The following is a 26,694-nucleotide window of genomic DNA, read 5'->3' on the forward strand; positions in this document are numbered from 1 at the left end:
GCTGCCTCTGGGAATTTAAGGAGTTTATGGACCAACCACTCGGAGATACTTCGCTTATTCGGCATTGATATGTCCGCTCTACTTTTCTGCGTTGGAATCCGAAACCTTCTTCGTTGGTGATCTACCCAATGTCTTGGTTATCTGGGTACTTAGCTTTGAAATTACCTATTACGATATCTTTGTCTTTATTCTTCTTACCAAGTGTTACTTAATGACAGCACTAGCTAGCTTTGAAAGAACAGAAATCCGATATCTATCAAGTGACAATATTAATAAGAGCAATGGAAAAACAACTTTCAGCTGTTTTTTAACCGATATTGCTTTATAAGTCAGAAAAGCGGTTCACTTTCAGTACAGTCTGCCTTTGGCCAGCCATCCACCATGAAGGTGTCTTTATTACTGCTCACACTGGTCTCCCTTTTATTGCTGGCCAAATCTCAGATCTCAGTAAACCCGCATGATGTGGTCACCTTACCAATTATAAGGACGACAAAAACGACTCCTAAGCCACAGAGTCCTTACTGCCAGCCAAAACTGTGCCCCAAAGGACAACACCATGTGGCGTGCGAAAACTATTATAAGGTGACTTTTTCTCATACTACTATACCTTGGTCAAACTTTTGTCTTGAATATGTAAAAACCATTAAACAAAACTCTAAATAAAGTTTATCTCCCATAATAGAGCCTTCACGGAGCTTGTCCCGCCAAGCAGATACATTTTGTGAATCTGACCGATCTCGCCGAGACTATCATTAAGCAGCACAATCAGCGGCGTTATCTATTGGCCAGCGGCAAGGATTCCAAACTGCCAAGAGCTGCTCGAATGGTGGCCATGCAATGGGACGAGGAATTGGCCGCCGTGGCAGGATTCAATGTGAGGATGTGTCAGCCCATGCACGACGATTGCCGCAATACAGTCAAGTACCCAAGATCCGGACAGAATATCATAGTATTCAATATGACACACCATGTGGAAAAGAAGGTAATGGAACAGCTCTACCAGGAGTTAATGTCCATTGCCGTCAATACCTGGTGGTCGGAGGCAGAAAATATGACTGCCGCGAATATGGAGCTTTTTCCATGTGATGAGAAAAGGCAAAAGTGAGTTGAAAAGTTCCTTAACTTCATTTGAGATCAAAGCCTCTGTGAAACCAACTTCACTCCATCCCACAGAGCGTACCGCCACTTTGCGGTCATGGCCGTCGAGGGAAACTCGCACGTGGGCTGCGCCGGATTGCTCTACGTGGTCAAGAACCTGACCCAGTTCAAGCTGACCTGCAACTACGCCCGGGCTCCGGTATGCGGACAGCCGATCTACCGCTTCCAGCCCGTCGGTTGCCAGACGGGCCGCAACAAGAAGCACTCGTCCTTGTGCTCGCCCACGGAACTATTCCACTGAATTCCCAATTTGGGGGTCAGGGTAGCGCCACTTCATTTATAACATCCACATTGAATGCATCTTGTTTATCCATGTTTATCCGAAACCTGGCCATAAATACCAAACCGAAGGACTGGTCGCTTTTCAGCTGGCCATGCAAAATTCAAACAACTCCATCGGAATGGAATTTCTGCCAATTTCCTGTGACGAACCAGCCCCGAGGTTCTTGGCGGGCTTGGCAGGAAGTATCGATGGCGGTGCAATTACCTGCATAACAGCCCGGTAAAATAGCCACACAGAAAGAAAACTCTGATGGAAATATAAATTTTATTATACCCTTCGTATGTTTGGACAAAGCTACTTCGATTTATAAATGTCTTATTGAAAACTCTCCCAGAGAACTTTAAACAAAATATGACCTGGATAAGGCTTATGATTTTCCCAAAGTACACTTGTGGCTTTGAAGGGCAAACGATAGTAAAAATGTCAGTGGCAGACATTTCTATATCCGCAGATACAAGGGAACTTTAAGTGGCAAAAAATCGAAGCGAAATGATGCAATGCTCTTCATTATGGCCATCCCCACTTCCGTCGCCCCTTAATGGGCGCAAACAACTTGATTAGGACAACTTGCGGGGTGGCCAAGCTCGTTTAATTTAATTTTATTTCTGCATAAACTTTATGGCTTGTTTAGGATTGGGATTTAATGGCCAATCGAGTGGCATTGGGTCATTAACCGACTTGCAGCAACGGCAATGGGGTAAGATTTTTAGAGACCTCCTCAGCGAAATGGGATGCTGTTGCTGAACAGTATCATAAAAGCTAACTACCTCTGAGTCTGCCAACAGCGGGGCGAGGGGAGGTTGAACATGTGTTTTTCTTAGCAAGAACCGATACTAGAGATAGTTAATTAAAAGTGCCACACCGATTGAATGGCTGAATAATGTTCATTGGCCGCGGGAGGGGAGGAGCTCCTCTGTTTTTCAATCCGATTAGCACTCTCCACTGCACTGCCATTCCATTATTTTATGCGACTTCATTTGATTGAAATGCATGAGAGTTTGCTGGCGGGTTGGCTGGGTTGAATGAAAATGGCAAAGGCGGGAAATCGAGTTTTCCCGCAGCTTCTGGCAGCTGGTTTTTGGATTTGGCTTGGCTGGCATTTAACTGGTTACCTCCATTTCGACCACTCACCATTCCATTCGCATGTCTGACACCTGGCGAGGGAAAAACTAAAAGTCACCACTTCCGCAGCACATAAATTTGAAGCGCTGCTCGCTTTTAAGGCTTCCTCTTGGATTTCCAGAAAAAAAATGCAACAAGCTGGGCGAATAAAAAAAAAAATACTAGACGGTGTCCCTCGCTTACCATTTTTCCCTTTTTTCTATATATATTTTTTTAGTTTTTTGCAGATCGTTTTGCTCTCGCATTGCATGCCAAATTGTTCATGTAGTTTGCAGTTTTTGTTTCGCCACAATTTGTTTTGCCTTGGCTAACCGTTCCCTGTTCGCTTTTCACTTTGCCATTTCCTTTTTTAAGCACTTGAACTTAAAGCTTTCTCGTTTTTCCGGCAAGCGACGAGTAACAATTTATCAAAGTTATGGAGGTGGATCCGAAAGTAGAGCAAATGTTTGGACCCGTCATGAACCCCTCGAATAAATATCTATTAAAGCCCTTCAAGTTCTTCGTTGCAAGTGAAGATTTACGGGGACTCTAGACTCTAGACTTCTTCTCCTGATAATGGTGCATTAGCGTGTAAAGCGTTTTCGATGCACTTCCAACGGAGACAGTTGCCATTGCATTTTCCCCCATTTTCTCCTCGGTCCAAGGACCAAAGTCATTATCATTGTCAGCACGTAAAGCTTGCTCGCATGTTCAATATGTGTTTCCATTGCCTGGATGTGTGAGTCTGTCTCTGTGACTGTGTCTGTGAGTTGGGTTTTCGCGGTTTTCCTTTTGCATTATGCCTTTGACCGCACTTTTCTTTTGTCTCTACCCTCTCTCTGCACGTGTGTGTGTGTGTTTGTTTCACATATATATATACATCCATAAAGCTGGTGGAAGAGGTGTCCCGCCCCAAAAGGTAAATGCCACTTGAAAGTCTTTGCTTTTTATGCCCCTGAGCCACGGCTCTAAAAGGTAGACTAAAAGGTGGTATAGAGTTTATTGGGCTGAAGTGCTAAAGCAACGAGGCTTTTAACATTTTTGGCCTACATTTTTAACGAATTGCGTTCTCGTTCTCCCACATGGAATTGGTATGTTTACCAAATATAGGACAAGCCATTAGAAAATTAATGCAAGGGCCTTAAGAATTTGTAGTTAAAGGAGTTTGAGATAGACTGTCTTCTAAAAAGGGGAAGAAAGTGTAAGTTTCTTACATAAATAAGTAATTTTTCTTTTAAAGTTGTTAAAGCAAAGGATATATATTAATTTTATACCAACTCAGAATCTATTACCTCCAGCGTTTTGCCTTGCAACAGCTTTATTTCTACTTTATTTAAATTTGCATTTATAGTTGGCCTGGTAAAGTTTAGTTACCACTTCTCGCGCCGCTTCAAAAGCTTATCAGCTCATCAGCTCATCGAGAACTGCCTTTGGGGATGGAGAGTCTCCATCGGAGACGCGCCTGCAAATCGCTCCTGGCACTCATCATTCGGTCTCAGTTCTCAGTTCTCAGTTCTCAGTTCTGGGTTATTTTTATTTTTATGACTTCAACTTCCCTTGGTAATGGAGCTCGGTTTACGTTTATTAGCATACTTCTCAGCGGCTTTGGCCGTGGCTCAAGGTGCGTTTAATGGCGAGCATCTAGTTGCCTTCGCCGGGCACTTTATGACTTCATTAGGAAGCCATTTACGAGTATGTGCTTCAGATGTTTTCCGCCTGCCCATTTGCTATATACGTATCGTTATTCGAGTGTATATATATGTTTAGAGATTCCCTCGATTCCTCTTACCATCCTTAATGGCCTCGATTTGAAGGCCAATTGATTTGTTAGAGACAAAGCCAACAAGAAGGAAGGGAGAAATCAAGAGTGGCCAGAGCTAAAATCTAATGAAATTTATGCAGGCGCTGCAATGCGGCTAAACATGAATGGGAAGCCTCAAACTCTCACTCTCACTCACCTGGCCATGTGGCGGCAACTTTTACCTGGCTTTTCCGCCAGTTTACAATGTGCCATGAGTGTGGATGCACTCGGAAAAAGTTTGCATTTTATATATGTTCATTATTTTCTTAAGCTGTTGCATATTTCCATACTTCTCGTTAAAATTAAGTTCCATTTTATTAAAATTTTTTAAAATTTATATTAAATTTTCCTAGCTTATTAATGATTTTCCGAAATTTCGTCAAGTGCACAGCTGACCTAGTTAACTGGCCGGGAAATGGCAAAGAGGCAGCCTGGCTGTTTTTATGAACACTCTGGGAATGCCTTTGTCTCGGCTGTTGGCTTAGCTAAAACCCGACATCGATGGCCAGCTGGAGCCAGATTGGCGACCTGTTTCTCCTCTCCCCCCCGGAGTAGAAGTCCCATGCCCCGTCTCGATTCCATAGCTCAGCATGTGGAAGTAACAGTTTAGCGCTCGAACAGGCCCCAAGTTGCATGGCGTTGGCACTTTTCACTTTCGCCCGAAAAATCCTAAAGTCGAGCATATTTCTCTGGCTAAAGAGAAAGTTTCTAACGTCCTGGCGGCAGCCAAATACAATTTGTGCTCGGTTTCGTAAAAAACAAACAACTTAAAGTGCTCGGGAATGGAAAGGATGAGCATCCTGATACAAGGTGTCAGTCTCCTGCCAGACAGCCTGAAAGACCGAAAGACCGAAAGAAAGAAAGGAAGGAAGCTTTTTCAAAACGCCAAATGATAAATGCATTTTTAATGGAGCCACCGAGATGTTCGGGGCGGAAAAGCGAGCATTTTCCGGCGGCAAGGCTTAGCGGTAAGCGTGAATGAGAACGGCGGCAAGGGGCGAGGAGCAAGGAGCGTTAGCATTTTAAAAGTCCTTTCTGGTTGGGTGAATGATTAAGCTAATGCGGCGCTCCTTTTAAACTCGCTGTTTTCTTGTTTCAATTAACCGAAGCTAGCAGACGAACAAATTGCCTCCCCTTCCCTATTTTCACCTTCTAAACAAATGCTCGACACGTGTGTGTGTGTTAATAAATTGCCAGAGTTTAACCTTTTGCCAGGGCAATTGCCAGGGCTTTTATTTGTGCAATCAGCCTGTAATGCAATGAACCCCGTTGCCCTCTACAATTGTTTCCACTCGTGCTCACACTCCCAGTTGCCGTTTCCATTTAATCAATATTCCAAACACAAAGCCGACAAAAATGGAGATATAATAAAAAAAAGAAACAGAAAACCAGAGCTGTGAATCCAAAATTGTGGCTAAACAAAAACTAAATGGTAAGCAGAAGCTAAGGCAAAGGGTCGAACCAAAAAATAATGGGGTAGAGAGGATGTGAGCGCCTAAAAGCATGCCACACAAATTGAAAATAAATGCCAGCGAAACAAAAAACGCCTCGCTGACCATTTTAATTTACTAAGTTTTGATGATGCACAAAAAGGCAAAAGAGAATCGGTAAAAAAATAAACCCAACCGGCCAGAACATAAACTGTACCTATATGTACACAGCTATTTGATGTATAAAATGTACAAACTCAGTGAAAAAGCAGGGGGGAGGGGAGGGGAAAGAGTTGAGCAGTGAAAATGAAAAATAGCTTACCGTGTGTGAAAGGGGGATTTGCCTTGGAGATAGTTATTGATATTTGTACGCTCGGTGTGGCTATGGCCAGCACCTGGCCAGCAATCAATTCATAATGTTGTGCAGAACGGCACCCAGAAATGGCTATCCAATGACCGAAGCAGAGTGAATTTATGGCCACTACTGGACGAGATAGAACCGCAGAGCAATGTCATTAACTGGAAGGCGAAAATGAACCGAAGAGCTGGCGCTCCAGCCGAAAGTGGGGATGCGGGATAAATGAGCTGTTGATGGCCAGCCATAAGGATGCTGTAAGGATAAGCTGGTGAAATTGCTATAAAATTACTAACGAGTTGATTAGGTCACTAAAAAGGAAAAGCTTCACAGAAAATTGAAATGGACAGGAAGCTGGAGATGGAAAGTTTTATGCATTTCAAAATAAATTCTCATTTATTATTTACGTCTGGGATTTGTTGTTCGAAAACATGATGATCCTTTTTAAGAAATAAATTCCATCATAAAAAATAATATTTTATAACCTCCCATAATATCTTAACTTAAACTTTCCAGCCAATAAAAGCAACAGTAATTTCCCAAAGCCTCAGGCTAGGAAAACTTTAACGTAGACCAGGTGGAAAGGCAACGCTCAGCCTAACTTTTAATCTGTACTCGGGTATAGATAGCTCTGAAATAAAATACTTCTTAAAGTTTAATTGAAAGAGCAAAGAGAAAATTTAATATATTTTTTTCAACTCTTCTGCAGATGATAAAATTGCTCCTTTCTGCCTTTCGACTTATTGCCACCCCCTTTGGGGCATTTTTCCTTTGTCCACTTTCCACTTCTAGACTGGCAATTATGCATTTTTTACTCTGTTCTTCTGTTTGATTATTGCTCATTTTGCCTGGCCAAAGAACAATTTATTAATATCATTGACTGCATTTTTTCCAATAATGAAAAAAAGCCAATAAAATGTAGTTTTAATTGCATTCAAAGCAAATAGCCTCGAGTGGAAGGAAACGAATGGTTGATGGCAATATTCGCGATGTCGGTTCTGCATGGGGAGCGCTGAAATAAGAAACAAATGAAAAAATCTGTACTATATTCACACGTTTTGCCGTCGCAGCAACCTTAATAGGTGAAACAAAGGAACGCCGAACAAAGGGCTCTGCGGCAGGCCCAATTGGATAAGGACTGGGACTATCCCCACTCCAGGCCCAGAAACCCCTTTACCCCTTTATCCCTTTTTGCAGATTTCATACTATTCGCTCCATTGTTGCACTTGTCTGGCACAGACAAAGGCCCCACAGAACCGGCTAATGTGTTGCACTTTCTTTAACGTCCTGCGGTCCCTTCCCCTGCGGCACCGCTTGTTGTTCTCCCATCCAGAGGACTCAGACAATGCCCGTTCTATCTGCAATAAGGAAATGGTTGTGTTCTATATTTAGGCGGTGCCACGCCCTATTATCTCTATGCCGTGCTGCAGCTGCCCATTGTTTATGCCACGCGCGTTGATTCAATAAATTCCCGAGCACGTGGATGTCGGTCTATGTGTTTTCTGGGGTGAACATTTTATGCCATTGCATTAGGTCAACAAAGCATACAAAGCATACCAATAGTGATGCCGAAAAAATGTATTTATTTTGGAAGATTAATCTTAGTACTGGTATACGCTTTCATGTTTTTACATTGTGATTTTACCGCGGTTTTTTAAAAACACTTAAATAAAAATAAGAACCTTCCTTTTCCACCTATCAGTATTAGCAATATGATTTTAAGTCCTTTTTCCTATAGGTTAATGCCGTTATCTGTTAAGCAACGATTTCCCGATGGACTGGAAATTAGTTTTTCACCATTAAATTGAAATATAAACTCGCTCATTGGCATTTATCGCACGCTTGATTAGCAAACCATTCGCATATTACGCTCACACCATTATTTCCTGCGATTATCCTGCGAGTAGCAAATTGCAAGCTGCTGCTGCTGCAGGAGCTTCTTAGTCGTCCTGGAAAACTAGAGAAAACAGAAGAGGGAAAAAAAGGAGCAAGCAGAAGACACAAAACGGGGTTAACTCGTGCACTTAACGGCAACTCGAGCGCCTCGAGGACGAGGACAACATTATAAATCCTTGGCAGGCATTTTGCAAGTGGCAGTCGCAACTTGTAACCAGTGGATAAAACCATCCTCCATTTCGCAGTCCTCCCTCCCCCCTGAGCCAGCCCCTTTTTGCGACATCCAAACTAAGCGCATTACCAAGAAATGTAAACGGTAGGTTTCTCTTTTTTCGGCGATGTTGTAAGACAGCTCACACACAACTCAATTTAGTCAGTTTTTAATGAGGAACTCAGTATGCACTATCCTTCTATTTGCTGCCATCCACCCGCTCCACTTTGGTAATCACCCTTCACATTATACCCTCTTACACAGAGAACAACTTAGAGCTTCTTTAAGGAAAATTGACTTTACTTTGTTAGAAACTTAGTTAGTTTATTTAGTTACTTAGAAATATAAGCAAGTTAAGAAGGATTTAATACTAAACTGTCTTGTTACTAGAGTTATATCTTTTTGTTATTATTGACTTCTAGCTTAATATTCCTCTCAGTGTACGCACTAGCCCATTTGCATTGGGTAAGCGGTTATGACTCTGACAGGAGTCGAGCTTCGATGCTGGGCTGCGGGTTCCTCTCAAAGGAATTCGCCTCGATGTCTGTCATGTCATTTATTACCGCTCTTCCTCGCTTGCCCCTGAAACCCCCCGCCATCTCCTCAGACACCCATCCACTTACCGCCCTTCTTCCGGCCCCGCCCCTTTGGCATCCGTTTTGTTCAATCGTTAGACATTTCCGTTGCGCTGTCCCTTTTTAGTGCGACGCTCGGCTCGTCCTTTGTGTACGATATCCTTTGCCTGTCCAGCCCGTGTCCTGTTTTCCGCCGCTCTGCCTTTCCGTGCTTTACTGTACAGCGTTCACTGTACCGCTGCGCTCCCACAGCGATGTTGTTGTTGTTGTTGTTGTTGCTGTAATCGCATAAAGATGGCTCAATAACACAACATGACGGGGGAGTCGTAGGAGTCCTTTGGGCTGCGCCAGCAATTTGTGGGTCAAATTGAATTTGTATTGTGCCCGGGCAGCGCAAAATTGATTGAAACATTTGCGTGAATTTATGTCCTTGAAATGATTGGCCAGCCGCATCTTTGAGACGGCCGAAAACGTCGAGTCCCCGAGTCCAGCCGTCCTTTGCCAATCTGCCGGACTTGTTTGGCCTGTGCATTATTTATGGGATTAGTGGCCTCAGTCCATTCGGCCAATGGCCACGTGCCAGGACCCAAACTTGCTTTGGCCTCAAAACTGATTAGGTTCAATGAAGTCCCGTCCTCTGGTTCCCGAATGTCTCTGCTGGGCCGTTTTCTTTAAGGCAGTGAAGAAGGGCAGAGTTTTTTTTTTTTGGCCACCCGGCATCATCTATTTTTCATGCACATCGCCCGGGAAAATAAAACAAATTTTCACTTTAATATGAGAGAGACCGAGTTGACCTTGGGTTGGGTTGAAAACTTGCGCACACTCATGCCAACTGCTGCTGTCTGTCGGCCTGTCGGGGCAACAAGTTGTCTCGTGTATGTGGCTGGAAATCTGGCTAACAGACTGCAAAACAGCCAGCAGCACGGGCGTGCAAGCGCCACACTGGCCAACAAAGTTCCAAATTAAAAACTTGCCTTTATGAAAGTTTGTTAAATGCAACGCAAATTAAAACAAATTAACGCAGTGCTATTTATTTTATTTGCATGTGTTTTCTATAATATTATTATGCATTTCAGAGAGGAAAACTGTCACTTTGTCAATATAAAAATGAAAATTCTAAACAAAACAGAAAATAAACCATTTTGGTAAAACTAAAAGTTTCTTTAATAAAACTCTAAAAACGAAAAAACTAAGAACTGTTTTTTATCAGTTTTAAGCTTGCAAAACAGAAACCTTTTTAACCTCAATATAATATCAGAAAAATAATATCAAAAATAACTCAGATTGATGTATTTTCCTGGCCAGTGTAACGAGGCCAATGTCATGCTTCAACGTACACGTATATTTTTTAATTTAAAAAATGACGTTTCGGATTTTTGCGCCCTCGCATGCTTGGCCAGACGGACCGGCTAAGGGGCGTGGAGAATAGTTTAATTCCTTTAAGTGCCCAACGTGGCGTATGCGTAATGGGTGCAACGCTGAAAAGTAGGCTGCAGTAGAATTTCAATTACAAAATGTCAGACAAGCCGCAGATAGCGAGCTTATCAAGATGCCTGCAACTGTATGGTTGTTGCTATATATGTGTGTGTGTGTGTTATCATTGGCATTGTAAAACAAGTCACTTAACACACAAACACACACACACACACACACTCGTGCTTGGGAAAGAAGTTAAATTTGCTGCTTTTGTTGGCAGTTGTAAAACAATGGCCTGGAATTGTGTCCTTTGTGCGTGTGTATTTGTGTCTGCGTTGTATCTTGTATCTTTTTGTTAGCTCAAGTCAATTGTTCTGCATGTGTCGCACTTTCTCAACGTGTCTCTGTGTCTGTGCGGCTGTGTGTTTGAGTGTTTGAGTGTGTGCCTCTTTATTTACGTGTTATCTGCGCCCATTTTGGCCCCAAGAAACGCCCTCCGTTCGCTTCTGTTGCCACATTCCATCGGTTGTTGCTGCTTGTGGCACTTGTCTGCCTATTGCGCACTGATTGTTTGCATAAATTGGCATAATTAAACAAACGCTGCAAATGGGTATTAACTTGAACACCACCAGGTCTCTGCAAAAGTTTCTACTTATCAGAATGATAAGTCCCCGAACCATTTAAGTCTAGGATCTATTGCCTTTTGCAATTTCTAAGAGATTTCGGGATTACAGTGAAGTTGTGGTATGAAATAATTTATAAGTACTTTGGAAAGTGCTATTTATGTGGGTATATGATGGCAGTAATTTGGTTAAATATGACACAAGCCTCGAAAGGAAGATTTGTGATTCATTATTAAAAGAGTTCGCTGAAATCTGCTACCAAAAATAATGCTAATGTACTTTTATACTTTATTTTTCTATATTTAAACCCTAGAAAATCTGTAAGAAGTTAAAAAAAAAGACACTTTAGTTCCGGTTTCATATTTTTCCCTTGGGACTTTCACCCAGAAATGGCAAAAATTTGTGTTTTCTTTTTGCCACGACCTTTACGCGTGTCCAGTCGTGCAAAAAAAGCAGAAAACAAGGCTCTGCTGGACAGAGAGACAGAAAGACAAGTCTCCTCCAAGTGGAGGACCAAACGAAGAAAAGCGTTATGTAATGGGCGAACGCGGCGTATACGCAATGTCGGCAGCGTTGTCGCCTTGTTAGTTGGCCTTTTGCCATTCATTTCCATTTTTTTGTATGCACTGCTGGCTGCCATTATTTGGCTTTAATTGCTGCATGGCCCCTTCGTCACTACGTGCTTTAATTAAAATACAATGCGAGGCCCAAGAGGATGCTTTCCAGAGAGCGAGAGCGAAAGGCAGAATAAATGCCAAAGTGATAAGTTGGCGGCTTAAATTTCATAACTTGCGTATGTTGAACATCAATGCGCTGGGCTTTGTCTCTGCCATAATTAAGCAAATTAACTGTAAATAAAAATTCAGTAATTGCGTGCGCCAATCAAAAAGCAACTTGTTAAGTGCCACACCAGAACATCGGGCCATAATTCCACCTTCCCCCTCTACCAACCAACTGACAAGCTCCAAAAAAGAGCTTATTTATGCGCACATGAACGGCTCGAAGGGGAATCGTTGGACTTTCTCGCTGGCATTCGTAATTGGCCCACCTTTAATTTGATGAGAGCAGGTGGTGGCGAAGGGGTGGAGTGGGGCGAAGTGTAATAAATAAATTAACATAAAACAAACACAAATTAATGAATGAATAAATGATTGCCATGGAGGAGCAGCAGCAGCGGCAGCAGCTCCTCGAGGCCATCACCAGAGACGTATAAATATTTTGCAGATTTCTGTATAAATGGCAACTGTCGATCAACGTCAATTAGTTGCCAAATGGCTAAGGCAATTTCCAATCAATTTTTCTCTGTCTTTTTTGATAATTTCTTGTTTTCCTTTAGCTGCCCTCATTATTACGAGCAGGCAAATCCTGTTCTGGCCAAATGTAAATTGTAAGCAAATCAATCAGCCAGGAGCAACAGCTGTTCATGACTTATTCAGCGGGCGGAGCAGTTGAAAATTTTAATAATATACAAAGACTGTGTTGTCAGTCCGTTGAATTGATTTTCCCTGAATTCTCATTTAATGTTCTTTCATTTCCCTTACTTATTTATGCGATGCCGGCTTAGGACATCGGGACATTGGGACACAATCACAAAGAACTAAGCAATTTTCCGGGGGTTGGATCTGTTTTGGAAGTAAGTACATGTGTGGGAACTTGTCGTGGGGTAACAATAGAATGCTGTACAGGTCCCTTAAGTAGCTTCTAACTCCCAGTAAACCTTTTCTATTATTGAAATCAGGAGAGGGGCTGGCATCAGGGGGAAATTCTTATTATAGAGTTGTAAATTTTAATTAAACACAATTCACGTCAAATTCGGACAAGAGTATCTGCATAATTTATGGCATTCGCCACTCCAACTTCGCTGAGAAAAAGAAGAGCTCCATTTGGCGCGCAATACCATAAATAAAATAGAGCCTCAGTTCCAGCGGAAATAATTAACACGAAAGGCAAGGAAAATAACTTGGTTAGCAGTTTTGCTCTGCTCTTGTAGTTTCCCATGCTGCTGATGATGATGATGGGAACGATAATGATGAGGCCTTTGTCAGCAGTTTTTCCGGCAATCGTAATGAATTAATTGATTTGCGGTTGTCGTGGCAAAGGTGAATGAAATATTAAAGTCAACATCTGATGGGTAGTTAAGAGGAGGTTGGAGAAAGAGGTCGAAACGTGGCAACTGTCATTGGCATCTGTCGCAGGTCGATTTTGCATTCGGATGGCCATGGCAAATGGTAAATTGTAAATGGTAAATGGTAAATGGTAAATCGTATATTTAATGGCCCATACGGGTAGCTCTTCAAGTGCCACCGGGCCCTCATTAAGGCCACTCACACTCTTCCAGCTGTCCGGGTAATGTGCAATTAAAGTTATTTAATTTATTATTTGCCATTGATCAGCAAACTTCAGCGGCATAAATCATTGAGAGCAAATGGCCGTTGTTTTTCTGCAGTTATGTTGCATTTTATTTAAATGCTGACAGAACACATTAAGGCGAGTGTAGGGTAGAGTTGGGCACACTTCGTTATTTAACGACTTAATCCTGCTTAATCCTTTTACATTTCGTAGGTATTTTTCAACCTTTTTTTTAAATTTTAATTCAGAGCTGCTGTCGTGTACAGCAGCTACTTTAGTAAATGCTATTAAACATGCTCACTAATTTTTGGTTTAAGCCCTTTTCGCACCTTCAGCGTATTCCCGCTTCGCATAATCATAATCCCCTTCCACTCATTAATTCGGTTGTCGCTATATCCGATTAATTACGATCCCCCCAACTCGACTGGCAGGTAAAATGAGTTATGCTCCAGCAACAACAACCTCAAATTATGTTTGAGGAGATTTATGAGTGGCCCAATTCAGGCCAGGATCTGTATTTCTCTTCTACATATATTTCTTTATATACGAAATTTTACCGAATCTTGTAATTACATTTTTTAATAAGCAGTTAGCATAACGGGGACATCAACTAATCGCCGCTTAACATCTTAGCTTACAAAGTTAAATAACATTTTGTTACCTTTTCCGTTTAATAACTTAATGCGAGGACACATATCCCGCCTTCCTGGTTCTGTTCGTCGTAGCCAATTTAATAAGCTTAATGCTTCTGCCAGCGAACTTAGATGAATTTCCCAAGATATGCTGGGCACACCCTCTTGTATACACAAACACTCTTACACTCTTATACATACGCACATGCGAGTGACTTGTGCGCCCAGCAAATGCAATTAATTATAATTTTTAATTAGCTCAGCAGCAGCCACCCAGCCACCCAGCCCCCCGACCACCACCCATTACCATTCCACCTACAATAACAAAGGCGAAGAAAGCTGCAAAATTCTACTTCATATTGCCGACGCATGACGCGCCTCGACACGCGATTAATAAAAGGGGCCAAGCGGCAAGTCAAGTGATGGGCGGTGGGTGGTTGGTCCCTGGGAGGGGGGCGTGGCCGGTATAAGCGACAGAAACAGCGACAGCAAGTGAAAGGTATTTAGTCACGCGGAAAGAAATGTTTACTTTTATTAGCCGGGTGACCGGATTAAGGTGGGCGGAGAAGGTGTGAAGGAGAAGGAAAGCGGCGAAAAAGCAGGGAAAAACTGAAAATTGGGAGAGTTTTAGCCTTCGGGTGGACCTTTTAACAAAATGAGACAAAATATTTCTATCGCTAATTTGAAATTTTGCCATTTTCAGCATATTTATTTATCGAAATGCAAATAATTTCAAAGTGAATGCGGAGAAGGCTTAATTGCCATGGAAATTGTATTACTCATACGCAGTGTGGTCGCTGAGTTATTAATAAAATGCAAATATACTCGTATGTTAAAATGGCATTCAAGCTGCCAAGTTATATGTCGAAAACAATATTTCAATTATTTTGTTTATTACTTAACTACTTGACTTTGACAATGTTTTTCAATTCAATTAATTTTCTGTCCCGGGCAAAATGAAATATTTAAAGTCCTGTTTGCAGTGATTTGAGCTGAGTTTAAACTGGGCTTAAAATATTCGAAAAACATTAAAAACAAATAATACTTACCATTTGGGAGACTAGAATTAAGTTGATTCCATTACAGGCCCATCAAAGTCCACCCTATTAGCCATACATGCCTTGGCAACTTGAATGTGGCTTAGCCACGCCCCCCTTTTTTGGCCACTCAATGCGTTGTTTACGTGCGAATGTGAAATACTCATTTCTATTTCGCTGTTGTTTATTATTGTGAAAGCGGTTTGGGGCGAAAGGATGATGAAAGCAAAACATGGCCAGGACGGGGTGAAAGTAACCCAAGACCCCGTGCAATCCATCAGCCAGAATGGCTTTAATCCCCCCGCAGGGAAGTCTGTCTGTGCGTTCGCTGAATTGGATCCATTTAAGGCGTTCCGTCGGAGGTCTAGGGTTCGCCCCGGCTAAATAGAAGCGGCTCCAAGGTCATCTGTCGCCGTGCTCTGAGCAGCTGCTAAGGCGCAAATTAGATTTGGCTGAGCCAACCGTGCGCTGAGACAAAGCCGCCAAAGCCATGACAGATCAGGGCCAATAGGACTAGTAACTCGAGAACACGGCAAGAACAAAAGATTATTTGCAGCTGGGTACTAATCAGTATTACATTTATTCAGATCAAATCGAATAAATGTCATTTTTGGTTTGGTTTTCTGGTATTAACATAGAAATTGGGGACAAGAAAGGTTACATCTGCAATTTATTAACCTAAAAAATATTTATTTATATATTTTTCAGATCTTAAACCACAAACACCATTCTTTTACCATACCTTACCTTATTGAAAATCTTTTTAAAATTTCCTCCAGTGCAAAAAGGCTGTCAGAGAAGCGAAGGCAAAATTAGAGACTCGAAGACTTTGTCTCGTTGTTTGTTGCTAATTAGGCAAAAATTACATTTTAAAAGGCTGTCGAGCGTAAAATGGAAAAAGTTCCCGACCAGAACTCCACTCCGCGCACTCGTCCTTCTACCACGTCCCGCTCCTCCTGCTGCTGCTCCTGCTCCTGCTCCTGCTGCTGCATTTTTGCCGTTTCACCGCCTGCAGCTGGAAGGAGGTCATCTCCTGCAGAGAGTGGCACATATAACTTTTAGTGGCCATGCAGCGGCCTGAGTGGCGTTATAATGACTATGACACAAACGTGATGTTGCAGATGCTTGTCGAGTGCCAGGACATCAGCAAGGATCCCTTGGTCACTGGAGATTCAGATTCAGGGTCACTCTTCCTGGGTCACAAAGTTGCCACAGCTGCCGCTCCCACTAAACATGCCAGCCAACAAATTGCGGCCATTTCTCAGCCCGGAATTTATGCTATGCATAAGTGAAAATGTGGCAAACACTCATCACACCTAGCCCGCCTAATTTAATTGAGTTGAGCGATAAATTCGATTCATAAAATCACACCGCCAACATCGTCATTAGTGGCGATTGCAAAGAGTTCAAATTTAAATTGCAACAAATTGCGTTTGGCCCCCAAAGGCTGCCAGCTGCAAATACAATTTCATAAAATATATTTGGTTTTTATTATCGTTTTTTTTTTTTTTTTGACACAATTAGCGGGCTGTTCGGGCTTGTGTCGGGGCATTTTTCGGTTATTTATTAAAGCCAAAGCCAGCACGAAAAAGTGTGTGAATGCATGGGAAATTTATGCCTGGAACTCATTCTACTTTATGCCCACTAAGCCAATAAAAATTCGCACAAAAACTGGAATGACAAGCCGCCGAAAATGTCAGTGGGCCATCAAAAGGGATTGACACCAAACTCAGGGGACAGGACGCCAGGAGGAAAAAAGGACTCATATATATATTCAGAGAACCAGGATTGGGAATAACAAGAAGCCAGCTATTTGCGGCATATTTTACACGCTTTTCTACTTCGTTTACACGCACGAACCGGAGGACGAGCACCCAGGACGAAGGACCTTGCTCCACTCTATCCTCGCTATCCTTTTCAGCTAGGGAAATCAGAGAGAGAGAGAGAGAGAGAGAGGGGAAAATAGATAGAGGCGACGGCGGCGGCGGCCGAAGCATTTGATGTGCCTGTATGAGTGCGCATATAAAGTGAAAACATTTACACATGTTTGATTTATGGGTCAAGTGTGTGATAAAACTACAAAAGCTGGCTGAATGGGGGGAGGACTGTGAGGGGGAGGACTGTGAGGGGGAGGGCGAGAGCGAGGGCAGCCAGCTGAAATCAGAGTAAATCATGCAAAATACAAACGAAAGATGAGAATATGCCGGCAAAATTATGCAGTCACAAGGATGTGCGAAAAGTCGCAACTCGAGCGCAAAAGTATGCAATAAATGTGACAGAAGGATGTGGAGATGATGGTGGTGGTGGCCCATCACCAGCCAGGATTCCATTCCGACATTCTCCACTCCTCGCGCAGCCATAAAAATTGTATTTCAGTTAAGTGCCCGGCAATCGGACACTGTCCGCCTCGGCAAAAGGACCGGCTTAAATGGCATTAAATGCACACCAGGGCCAGGGGATTTTTCATCCATCCTGACAGCTCATAACTCGAACTACGGCGAAGGGATAATGACAAGATGTGCAGCCAGAGATAAGTGAATTCAATTGATTGTGATTTTAAATTATATTCTCACTCATCTCTTGGGGTATTTTGGCTTGGGGGTAGAACAAAGTACAACTATTTAAATTAATACGACCTCCTAAGAGGGTAAGTTTAGTTTGCAAGCTGAGGAAGTCTCATGAGAATGAGAGTAAAATAAGTTTCTTGATAGAAAACCAAAACTATTTCAACTACAAAGTGTATTAAATATTTTATTGCCAATTGTTTTTAAAACTGAAACATTTTTGCATTAAAATCCAAATAAAAATTTAGTCAATTTTATCCTATTTAGGAATCATTGCCCCGGATTTGGCCACCCGTCTATTTAATGGGGCACTCACACACATCGAAAGCAGATGGGTAATTGCATTTGATGCCAACTGAAATTGACCAAGAACGACAGTTGCCAGCAAATCGAGTTATCTTGCGGCTGAGCCCGGATCAGATGGCCATATGGATTAACGATTATGACAGCTTCGGTCGTGTAACCGTGACGGCTAGAGAGACGAGAGAGCAATTCCCCTTTACAATTTGCAGTCACAGCTCCTAATGAAATTGCCAACTGCTAACGAGATGGAGAAATATGCGAAAAATAAACAATTTGCATTCAAACAAAATGGCAAAAATAATTATTTACACAGCAATTTGAGTGCAGCACTGGCAAGAATAAACAAGGCCAGCTGAACAGACAGCTCGGACAGACGTTCGGGCCTAATTTATGTGAACGAAATGCCAAAAATTCCATTTGAGACAAAAGCCAGATCCACAGCCCAGTCCCAGAGCTAGAGCCATAGCCATAGCCAGAGCCAGAGCTAGAGAAACCAAAAATTGAAAATGACAAATTGCATTAGGAGGACTTTTCGTATGGGTTTTTCCAGAGGGTGTGCTTTAGTGGGAGTGTTGACCGCAAAAATGACAGCCCAAAGTGGGCACAGAGTGAGCAACAAATTCAGACCAGCGAGGTTATCCATTTATGGAGACAACCCCAACAATGTCGCACATATTCAAAAAGCAATTCTCGGCTAAAACTGGCTCACATACACATATACGGCACTGCAAAAACGGAAAACCACAAGAATACACAGAAAAATTATCAAAACGAAATTCCCAAACAAAAGCAGAGAAAAACAAAACGAACAGTCAGCGGGAATGGGAACCCATTTAAACCGATTTCCTAATCAAAGCCGTATTACTTCCCCGGCCCAAAACCGCAATTCCATACGCATCCGCCATGTAACCCCTTCGGTCCCCATTTTACCCCCATTTTCCTATTTCAATCCCCACGCACAAATGCGAAATTTAATTATGAGCCAGGGCAGGGTTTTTTCTATTCTATTTTTTGTTGCCGTCGACAACGCGGCGTGAAATATAATTAATTTGCTATTTTTAAAGCACAAAAATGAAAAATTTGAGTGAAAAAGTGGCGCCAAAATAATTGCCAAGGGAAACGAATGCGTATCCGCCAACCCGCTCTCTTTTCCCGGCTGAATAACCACAGAAATTTCATTACATGTGTAAACAATATAGCCAACAAATTTTGTTTCCTTTTTTCTGAGCCTCCTCCTCCGCCATTGTTTTGTTTCAAAAGAGAAATATTAAGGAAATTAAGGGAATGTGCAAGTAATTATACTTATTAATAAAGCTTTATGCAAGCACTAATGAGGAGGAAAGTGTATTGTTTGTGAGCTTAAAAGTTCGAAACAAAGTTAAACTTAACCGAGTTAAAGCCATTAGAGCAGCTTAAGTCGTTAGAAATCAATGTGGAAAATCGGGAAAGGAGGAATGCATTTAACTCGTCACTTTGCTGCAATTTAAATTGGCCAATGGCATTCGCTTTGACAGTGCCACAAACACGCCAGAACGTTCGAAGGGGGGATCAGTACTAGGAAAATAATGTACAATATACCAGTTGGCAGCTGGAGGACAATATTCGGCAGTCCATGACAGGGCTTTGGTCCTGCCAGGACTCACAGTCATGTCAATAAATTATGTACTGGATTTTCGCAAAGACACACGACTATGTACGAGTGTACATTGTGCATTTGAAGCCTTAGACCTTTGATTTATGTTCAATAAGCGAATTTAAATTGCAACTTCAGGTGCAGACGAACGAATGAATGGGCGGCTGAGTCGCATAAAATCAAATCAGTATGATTCGCATTAAAAGTGTACGCGGTCTGCTCCACAGGATACATATGGCAACATAAAAGGCGAACGTGTTTGCTTTTGCCTTTTATTATTTTTATTTGCCGCCCGTCAAAGCCAAGTGAAATTCCTGCCCAAATTTCCAGACTTTTTTAATGTTGATCCTGCGGCAGTGGGAAAAAGCGAGTGTAGTGTCCTTTTAGGCAGCGCAGGAATGCGGCACAAGGAGAATTACGTTGACAAATGAAAATGTCACAATGATGATAATTTATTTTCCCTTTTGTCGATTGCCTTTCCTCGGACCCAACTGTGTGCCACATTCCCCGGGCATTCCGGCTTTCATCTCTCCACTCCGCTCCACATCTGTGACCCGAACCCGAACCGAGCTATGTGCAATTAAAGGTAATATCCGACAATTGCGTTGCCGCCTTTTAGGGGCAGATTTTTGTACAGAACGAGCACCAGGTTGGTCTAGGTTTAGCCCTAGATGCCATGTTCTTTAAAGCATACTTTTTAAATTAACAAATAGTTTAATCAGCAATAAGTTATTAAAATATTTTCGATTTTCCATTTATTTTTCTTTCAGTAAACACAACTTTAAAACTTCCTGTGCAGATCCTCCGATTTATCGACTCCCTCAAGTCCATCCATCTTGAAGACGAGGCTGTGGTCCCGAAACCAGAGTATTCCAATCATCGTCGTCATCATCTAGGGTAATACTGCCTTTCCGGACAGAGGCAGGGGAACTTTCCGCTTCATGAGCCTTATGCGCCTTATTCGCTCCTTACGCTTTCCACTCAATGGATTCGGGATTCAAGACTCTGGATTCAGGGGGGGAAAGAGTGGGGCAAGCAGAGGTCCTGGGTTGTCGCGATGTGCGCTATTAAACTTTTTGGCATGATATTATGGGCCAGGACAAGCACACACACACACACACACACACACGCAGACACAGATACGTACATACTTACTTGTCATATAATAAACTTTTATGTTAACGGCTTTTGATGTCTTACCAAAGCGCAAACAGAGTCCTGCCACACATGGCCCACTGCTAGGTCTTGGAAGGATTCGTAGGAATCGTTGGATTCGTTGGGACAGCTGCCAGGCGGGCACTTAATGCCCATTCTTCTTGCCAACAGTTTGCCTGCCTTTGCATTGCGGCTTTATTAGGCTGAAAAATGGAAAATGCCTGCCCCGAAAAAAGCGAAGAAAACTTGCAGTCTCCCGTGGGGAATCATCTCCACCCAACAAACCTACCATTGTCTGTGGTCCTGTGCGTGTGGCCCATTAAAATTCCCAGGCTAAATGCATGAATGGCAATGGAAAATATTTGCATAAATCTTGCCAGGATTCAGCTCAGCATGCGGTGGCACCAGCTACGAAATCTCTTCTCCCTCTTTCCCTTCCAGAAATCGAAAGAAAAGTCGAGCGGCTTTGTTATACATATTTATCATTGGATGGTAGTAACTAAAAAAACTTTATTGAAATTTCTCATACCGATTTTTTACCATATTATTTATGGAAAGCTACGTCGCTTAAAAATTAAAAACAATTTCATAATCTTTATAATGCGTTGCCATTTTGTTTGCAACAAAAGTCAACAGAGTTTGTGTTTGTTTCCGCTTTCTGCTTTCTGCATTTCTGCTTTCTGTTATAATAATACTCGCTATTTTTCCCCCTATTATGCTTATAACATATATTATTTTTATTTGCTTAATTGCAATTATATTCTCGGTTTTTTTTTGCTCTCTGCCCCTTTATGGCAACATTAACTTACCCATTAAACATTCATTTACATGTCGCGACTAATTTTGCATGCGTTGGGTTTACATTTTTAATATCGATACACTCATGTACGTATATAAATCCATATATATATATATATATTTAAATACATATATATTCGCGAGCAGTGCGTGTTTGTATATGTAATGTATGACTACCACACAAATACTTGAGTACAGTTTATAGTTTATTCATAATGGTATATGCAGGTTTATTTACAATTTTGATCAGTTTAACTCAGCCATGGCTGGGGCCATACATTTTTAAATGTGGCACAGGATGAAGGAGCCATCGCCATCGCCATCGCCATCGCCATCGCCATCGCCATCGCCATCGCCGTTTGGTTTTGCCGGACAAAGAGTTCTGCCAAGACAAACCCAACCTGAAGACACACACACTTACAAATACTAAATCGACCGCCTTGGTAAATGGAAATGCAAATATTTTGTTGACAAGAGTGAAAAGTGACTTGCCAGTTGGGTCTTCCCCTTTTTTCCGGAGGGGCTGTGCTTGCCGGGCATAAAAATGCAACCGGACATGCTGAAATGGGAGCTCTAAATTTCACTCGGACTGGGAGAGCAATGAACTCGTGGCAATTGCCAGGAGTTTGTAAATGGGAACAGGAACTGCCCACATGACTTGGAGAAATTCTTCTAAATAAATTGTTAGTCCGGAAAGTCGCACTTCAAACTGAGTTGGGTTTTATTTTCTTTTCTTTGTTTTTGGCAGGAATTTCTCATGAATTCTCCGAGCTCCCCCCATAGATTATTGAGAGGAGAAGTGGACATGTAAATTTGTTCGAAAAATTTGTTTAGGAACCTTCGAAGAAGTTCGTGTCAAAAACGGTTAGCTACTTTGTATCTCTAAGTATGTACATGGCTTAAACTCTAGGCTATACAGGGTGACCCAAAAAACAACACACAAATCAAGAACGAATCCCTTTAATATTTACAACGATCTGAGTAAACTTTTTTGCTACGTATATCCTTAACTTTCTAATTTCGGGGGCTTTCTTCTAAGTTCTGAGAAATCCAGAAACAGCTGTTAGGGTGCCTAATCTATACACAAATAAGATTTTCTTATACAAATTATTAAGTTTTAAGAACGAATTATTTAATAACCTTTTTGTAGCCACCCAAAGAACTCTTTCCAAACCTCTGTAAGCTCTAAGAAAACTCCCCGCTTTTCCATTTTCTTTACTTTAATATTCATTTAAACACCTAGGCATGGCTCTATAAGCAAACCACTTGAATATAGTTCTCTAATTTGATGATTCGTTCGAAATGCTTTCCATTTAGCTAAGTTCGCTAGTGTGCTGGCAATTTACGTGAGAAGTTTATGTACATGGCTCTGATTTCCGCCTAACTAACTAATCCCCAGCCCACTTAATTAGAAACACACTTACTTACAACTTGCTACGGAGAAGGGGCAGCAGCGGGAGCAGCAGAGGGAGCATCACGGCGTCTCTTCCATCATTAGCATAATTAGTTGGTTTTTCAGAAAGGTATTACATGCAGCTCGAGTGGAAGGACCTCAGATGCTGATGCTCTAGGCTCCAGGCTGCAGGCTACAGACTCCAGGCTCCAGGCTCCTGCTCCAGATGCTCCCGTAACTTCTCCTATAAATCATTTCAGCTGCATTTGGTTGGCTGCATTGGCGGTGGAATTCCAACTGGGCGACATTAATTTATCACCGTGCATTCCGGCTGCCATTATTGACACGCTCCTCGGACGTCGTCGAGGTCTCCTTGGGGTCAGCTGGGGAACTTGTTGGCGGTTTCTCCTGTCCTGGCCTCTCCCTAGCTCCTCCAGTGGTTCCTCCTCCAGGACACCCTCCTCCTCCACCTGCCCCGCCTTGTAGGAGCAACGAAGAGCAGGCCTCCAACAATACAAGTGCCGCCACCATTGTGCTAATTACCCTGACCGCCTGCGTGGCCTGGCCAAAGTGACAGGACCAACAGGCCAGGGCGACGGCGGCTGGTGCCGCGTTCGTTTGCATCGCCTCGGGTCGCTCGCCTGTCCGGGAAATGGGAAATGAAAATGGCAAGTGGAAAATTGTTAGAGTAGCGTAGAGACGGCACAAGATTTTCGCTGAATGAGTAACAAATTTGTAGTTTGTCTGGGCATCATAAAAAGGCTCTACATTTGGTAACAAAGTGAAGTTTTGGAAACAAATTTTAGGATAAAAATAATACTTTGTAAAATATTTTTGCTAAATTTCAGTTCTTTTATGTTGAAAGATCTAGAAATGCCCAGAAAAGCATATATTTTTTAAATAAATTTCCTCTCCAAAAAGCACTTCGGACATAAATTTCTTCGAGTGTACTGCTGTTGTGGCCACTAGTTCATAAATTGCGCAAAAGTTGGCCCAACAAAGAGAGAACGAGATGCAAGTTTAATGCATACAAATCGAGGTCAAGCAGATGCATGAATGTATAATTCACATTATCAAACTCGAGCATCCAATTAAGGCCTTAAAGAGAGACTGAAAGCTGGCCAAAAAAAACGATGCGAAAATTGTATACTAAAAAAGCGAAACTCACCCTGAAGCACGTGGACGCGTATGCTGGCTATTTCCGTGTTCGAAGGATAACACGAGTATTTTCCGGAGTGCAAGAGATCCGCATCGTAAATGAGCAAAATGGATTTGGTCTCCTCCGACTTGATGGTCTTGAATTTCAGTCGACCGCCCGAAGTCTCCTCGCTGAGCACCTGAAAAGCACAAGGAAAATAGAAGCCGGGGAAACGGCGGTTGTCATATTAAATGCGATTTTCCCTCGTTGGAAAAGCCAAAGCTCTGGTGAGTGCTGAGCTAAATGCAAAAGCATGTTTTCTCATAATCATAAAAGCCAAAATTAAATACGTTGCGTATACGACGCGTAAACAAACGCGAACAAACTCACACACACACACACACACACGGACACACTGGATACTGGAGTGGCGCCAGCCCAGAGCTCATAAAAGTTAAAAACGTTTATCCTGCAGCAATTGGCTGGGCGTGGCCCCGCCTCTTTTGAACCCCACCATCTGCCCACCTCACCGAAACGCGCTCCACTTTTGCGCTTTTTACTGCGCACAAACTCAATTATTGCAAGATAATTTGGCACCAAAAAGGAAAACCTTAAATTGGTCTTCCCCCTCGCCCGCAGGTTTGCCGCTTTTTCGTTTTTTATTTGGTTACTTTTAGCCTGCAAATTGATTTTAAGAGATATTTACCTTATCCTGATGATACCAGAAGATATGGGTCGGCGGCTCTGGGCTAAACTTGATGATGCAAGTGAGATTTATGGTGCTGCCCTTGTCCACATATAGATCGGGTCCTCCCAGAATGGTGGCCGTGGGCACTGTGAATGTGAAAAATAGAGGGGAGAGGTTACATTTGCTATCCATTATGCAATCCGTTTGCCATTCCCTTTGCATGTCCGGGAAATTCCCGAGCTCTGCTAATCACTGCGTTACGTTGCCTAATCAGCGCCGTTCACAGTTTTCGCATCTCTGACGAGTTGTGAAATTGCAAAATGGTTTGTTTTTCCCCAATTTCCAGCAGATCGCCAGCCGACGACCAGTGACATGTTCCTCCCTCCCACCTCCTCTGACCAGGCCAATCCGGTCCAGCTCGGCTTTTGTTGCCAATTTCCATAGTTCGTAGGTAATAGTAGTAGTAGTAGTAGTGGTAGTTGGGAGCTACCATGTGCCAGTCAAAGTCAGCACGTTAAATAATCGATTACCGCCCGTCAGCCGGTCAGAGAATGCAAAGTTTGGAAAGGACAAGGCTGCACAAAGTTGAAAGCGATTTTAAGACGGGTTATGGCTTAATTTAATATTATTTTGGGGAGCTAGACAAGAATTTAATGTGCTTTGAAAAAGAACATAATGTTTAGTTTTTAGAAACGAAGCTTCCTAGGCAAAAGTTAGTGTTTTTTTTATAACTTTTTAATGCTGATTTTAGTATGAGAAATGAGTTGCCTTTTCCAACCCCGAAAAAGCATTTTCCAACTTTAAAAGTAAAAATGTAATAAGAATTTACGTTCAGTAGTTCAGTCAAAGTTAGCCCTGCCTTGTTAACTGTTTTTTCTTAACCCTTTTTAATTATTTTTGTTTAATTAGTTTACCGTTTGGCCATTTTTTTACATAACCATTATTACACTTAAAAATTAACTCGGAAGTGTTTAGTTTTTAAGCGAAATGCAAAGGTTGCAGTTCACATTCTTGCTGAGCTCCGTTTTGTTCCTCAGACTCAGAACCCTCCTGGCCATAGACTTTTGTCAAATTAAGTCATGCCAAGGCAAAAATCATATAGGTTGCAACAACGATATGGTAAGTTGGTAACACTTTATATAAAGATATATTTTAAAGCCCGTTTTCCGCAGATGTTCGACCACAACTGCCTGCGTTTTCACGGTCTGGTCAATATGGCTTATTTCCGTGAGTATTTACTGGAACTTCACAATGGTTATCGCCAGGAGGTGGCCAATAACTCGTTTATCGACCTGCCGCCTGCCCAAAAAATGCCTGAATTGGTGTGGGACCAGTACTTGTCGGTGGTGGCCGAGTATCACCTGAAACGCTGTCAACAGGAACTCCCAGACAACTCCTGCTGTGCCACCGATGACTTTGCCGATCCCCATTTCAACTTTGCCGAGGATTTCTATCCAAGACCTGTGATTCCCCAGTCGAATGTCCGCGAAATGACAATCTTAGCGGAGCAATGGCTGGACGAGCTCTACGATATGGATGACATAGTCACGGACGAGGCGGAAAGTGATATCAGGAATATCATCAACGATCAGAGCGCCTATATGGGCTGTGCCGCTGGTCAGGATTATGATCTGTGGAATATACACTTCGTGCTCATCTGCTACTACAGCTCGGGACCTCCGCACACAGGCCAACTCTACACGGCGGGCCAATTCAATGCCAGCCTTTGTCCCCACGGACCAAGTGATGAATATCCCAGCCTCTGCAAAACACTGACCCTGAATGACTAAGTCGCTGAATCTCTGGCTAAATAAATATTGCAAAGGCTTTGGGTATAATTAAATGTGCGAACCACTTGGCCCATAAGTGGGGAGAAGTGATGGACTTTTGGATTTCTTTCTAGCTAGGTGGCTGTTTTACAGTAGCTTCTAGCTTTTCTCATGGAAAGCTAAGCCTAAAAATATCAAATAAAAATGTTTTTAATTGTTCAATGAAATGGCGTCTCTTTCGTTTTTGTATCTTTAATTTATCATAAAAGAAAGTCAATATATAAATAAAATGTATTTCTAATAGAGCTCAGTCTTCTTTGTGTGTTTGTTATTAAAGCAATCGTTATAATTGTTTTAGTTTCCAAAAACTATTAAATACCGTTTCA

General features: G+C 42.3%; 3 protein-coding genes across 7 annotated transcripts in view; 2 read left to right on the forward strand and 1 right to left on the reverse strand.

The window, feature by feature from the left end:
- The first annotated feature begins 341 nt into the window (after positions 1–341).
- LOC108114024 (antigen 5 like allergen Cul n 1-like) lies at positions 342–1,744 on the forward strand. Its single transcript, XM_017224772.1, has 3 exons — positions 342–582; positions 683–1,101; positions 1,174–1,744. Exons 1-3 carry the CDS (start codon positions 382–384, stop codon positions 1,397–1,399), a joined length of 846 nt encoding a protein of 281 aa, XP_017080261.1. The 5' UTR covers positions 342–381; the 3' UTR covers positions 1,400–1,744.
- Positions 1,745–21,000: 19,256 nt separating this feature from the next.
- Positions 21,001–26,694, reverse strand: part of LOC108114516 (zwei Ig domain protein zig-8) — a 40,084-nt gene continuing 34,390 nt past the window's right edge. For all 5 annotated transcript variants that reach the window (XM_017225540.2, XM_017225539.2, XM_017225538.2 and 2 more), the window contains 3 exons: positions 24,558–24,685; positions 23,882–24,050; positions 21,001–23,354 (listed from right to left, as the gene is read on the reverse strand). In XM_017225540.2, the coding sequence (XP_017081029.1) occupies positions 23,029–23,354; positions 23,882–24,050; positions 24,558–24,685 (623 nt within the window). In that variant the 3' untranslated portion in view covers positions 21,001–23,028. The remainder of the gene's footprint in view (positions 23,355–23,881; positions 24,051–24,557; positions 24,686–26,694) is intronic.
- On the forward strand, positions 25,386–26,614 carry LOC108114518 (antigen 5 like allergen Cul n 1). The gene is made up of 2 exons (XM_017225543.1): positions 25,386–25,658; positions 25,712–26,614. The coding sequence occupies exons 1-2, from the start codon at positions 25,527–25,529 to the stop codon at positions 26,327–26,329; spliced, it is 750 nt and encodes a 249-aa protein (XP_017081032.1). The 5' UTR covers positions 25,386–25,526; the 3' UTR covers positions 26,330–26,614.

The sequence above is a fragment of the Drosophila eugracilis genome, unplaced genomic scaffold, assembly GCF_018153835.1.
Source record: "Drosophila eugracilis isolate 14026-0451.02 unplaced genomic scaffold, ASM1815383v1 contig_2154, whole genome shotgun sequence".
Taxonomy (NCBI): domain Eukaryota; kingdom Metazoa; phylum Arthropoda; class Insecta; order Diptera; family Drosophilidae; genus Drosophila; species Drosophila eugracilis.

Coding starts and splice junctions, on each gene's coding strand:
- LOC108114024 (XM_017224772.1), top strand. CDS start 382: ATGAAGGTGTCTTTATTACTGCTCACACTGGTCTCCCTTTTATTGCTG. Junction 583..682: donor CGTGCGAAAACTATTATAAG/GTGACTTTTTCT, acceptor CTCCCATAATAG/AGCCTTCACGGAGCTTGTCC. Junction 1,102..1,173: donor TGTGATGAGAAAAGGCAAAA/GTGAGTTGAAAA, acceptor TCCATCCCACAG/AGCGTACCGCCACTTTGCGG.
- LOC108114518 (XM_017225543.1), top strand. CDS start 25,527: ATGCAAAGGTTGCAGTTCACATTCTTGCTGAGCTCCGTTTTGTTCCTC. Junction 25,659..25,711: donor TAGGTTGCAACAACGATATG/GTAAGTTGGTAA, acceptor CGTTTTCCGCAG/ATGTTCGACCACAACTGCCT.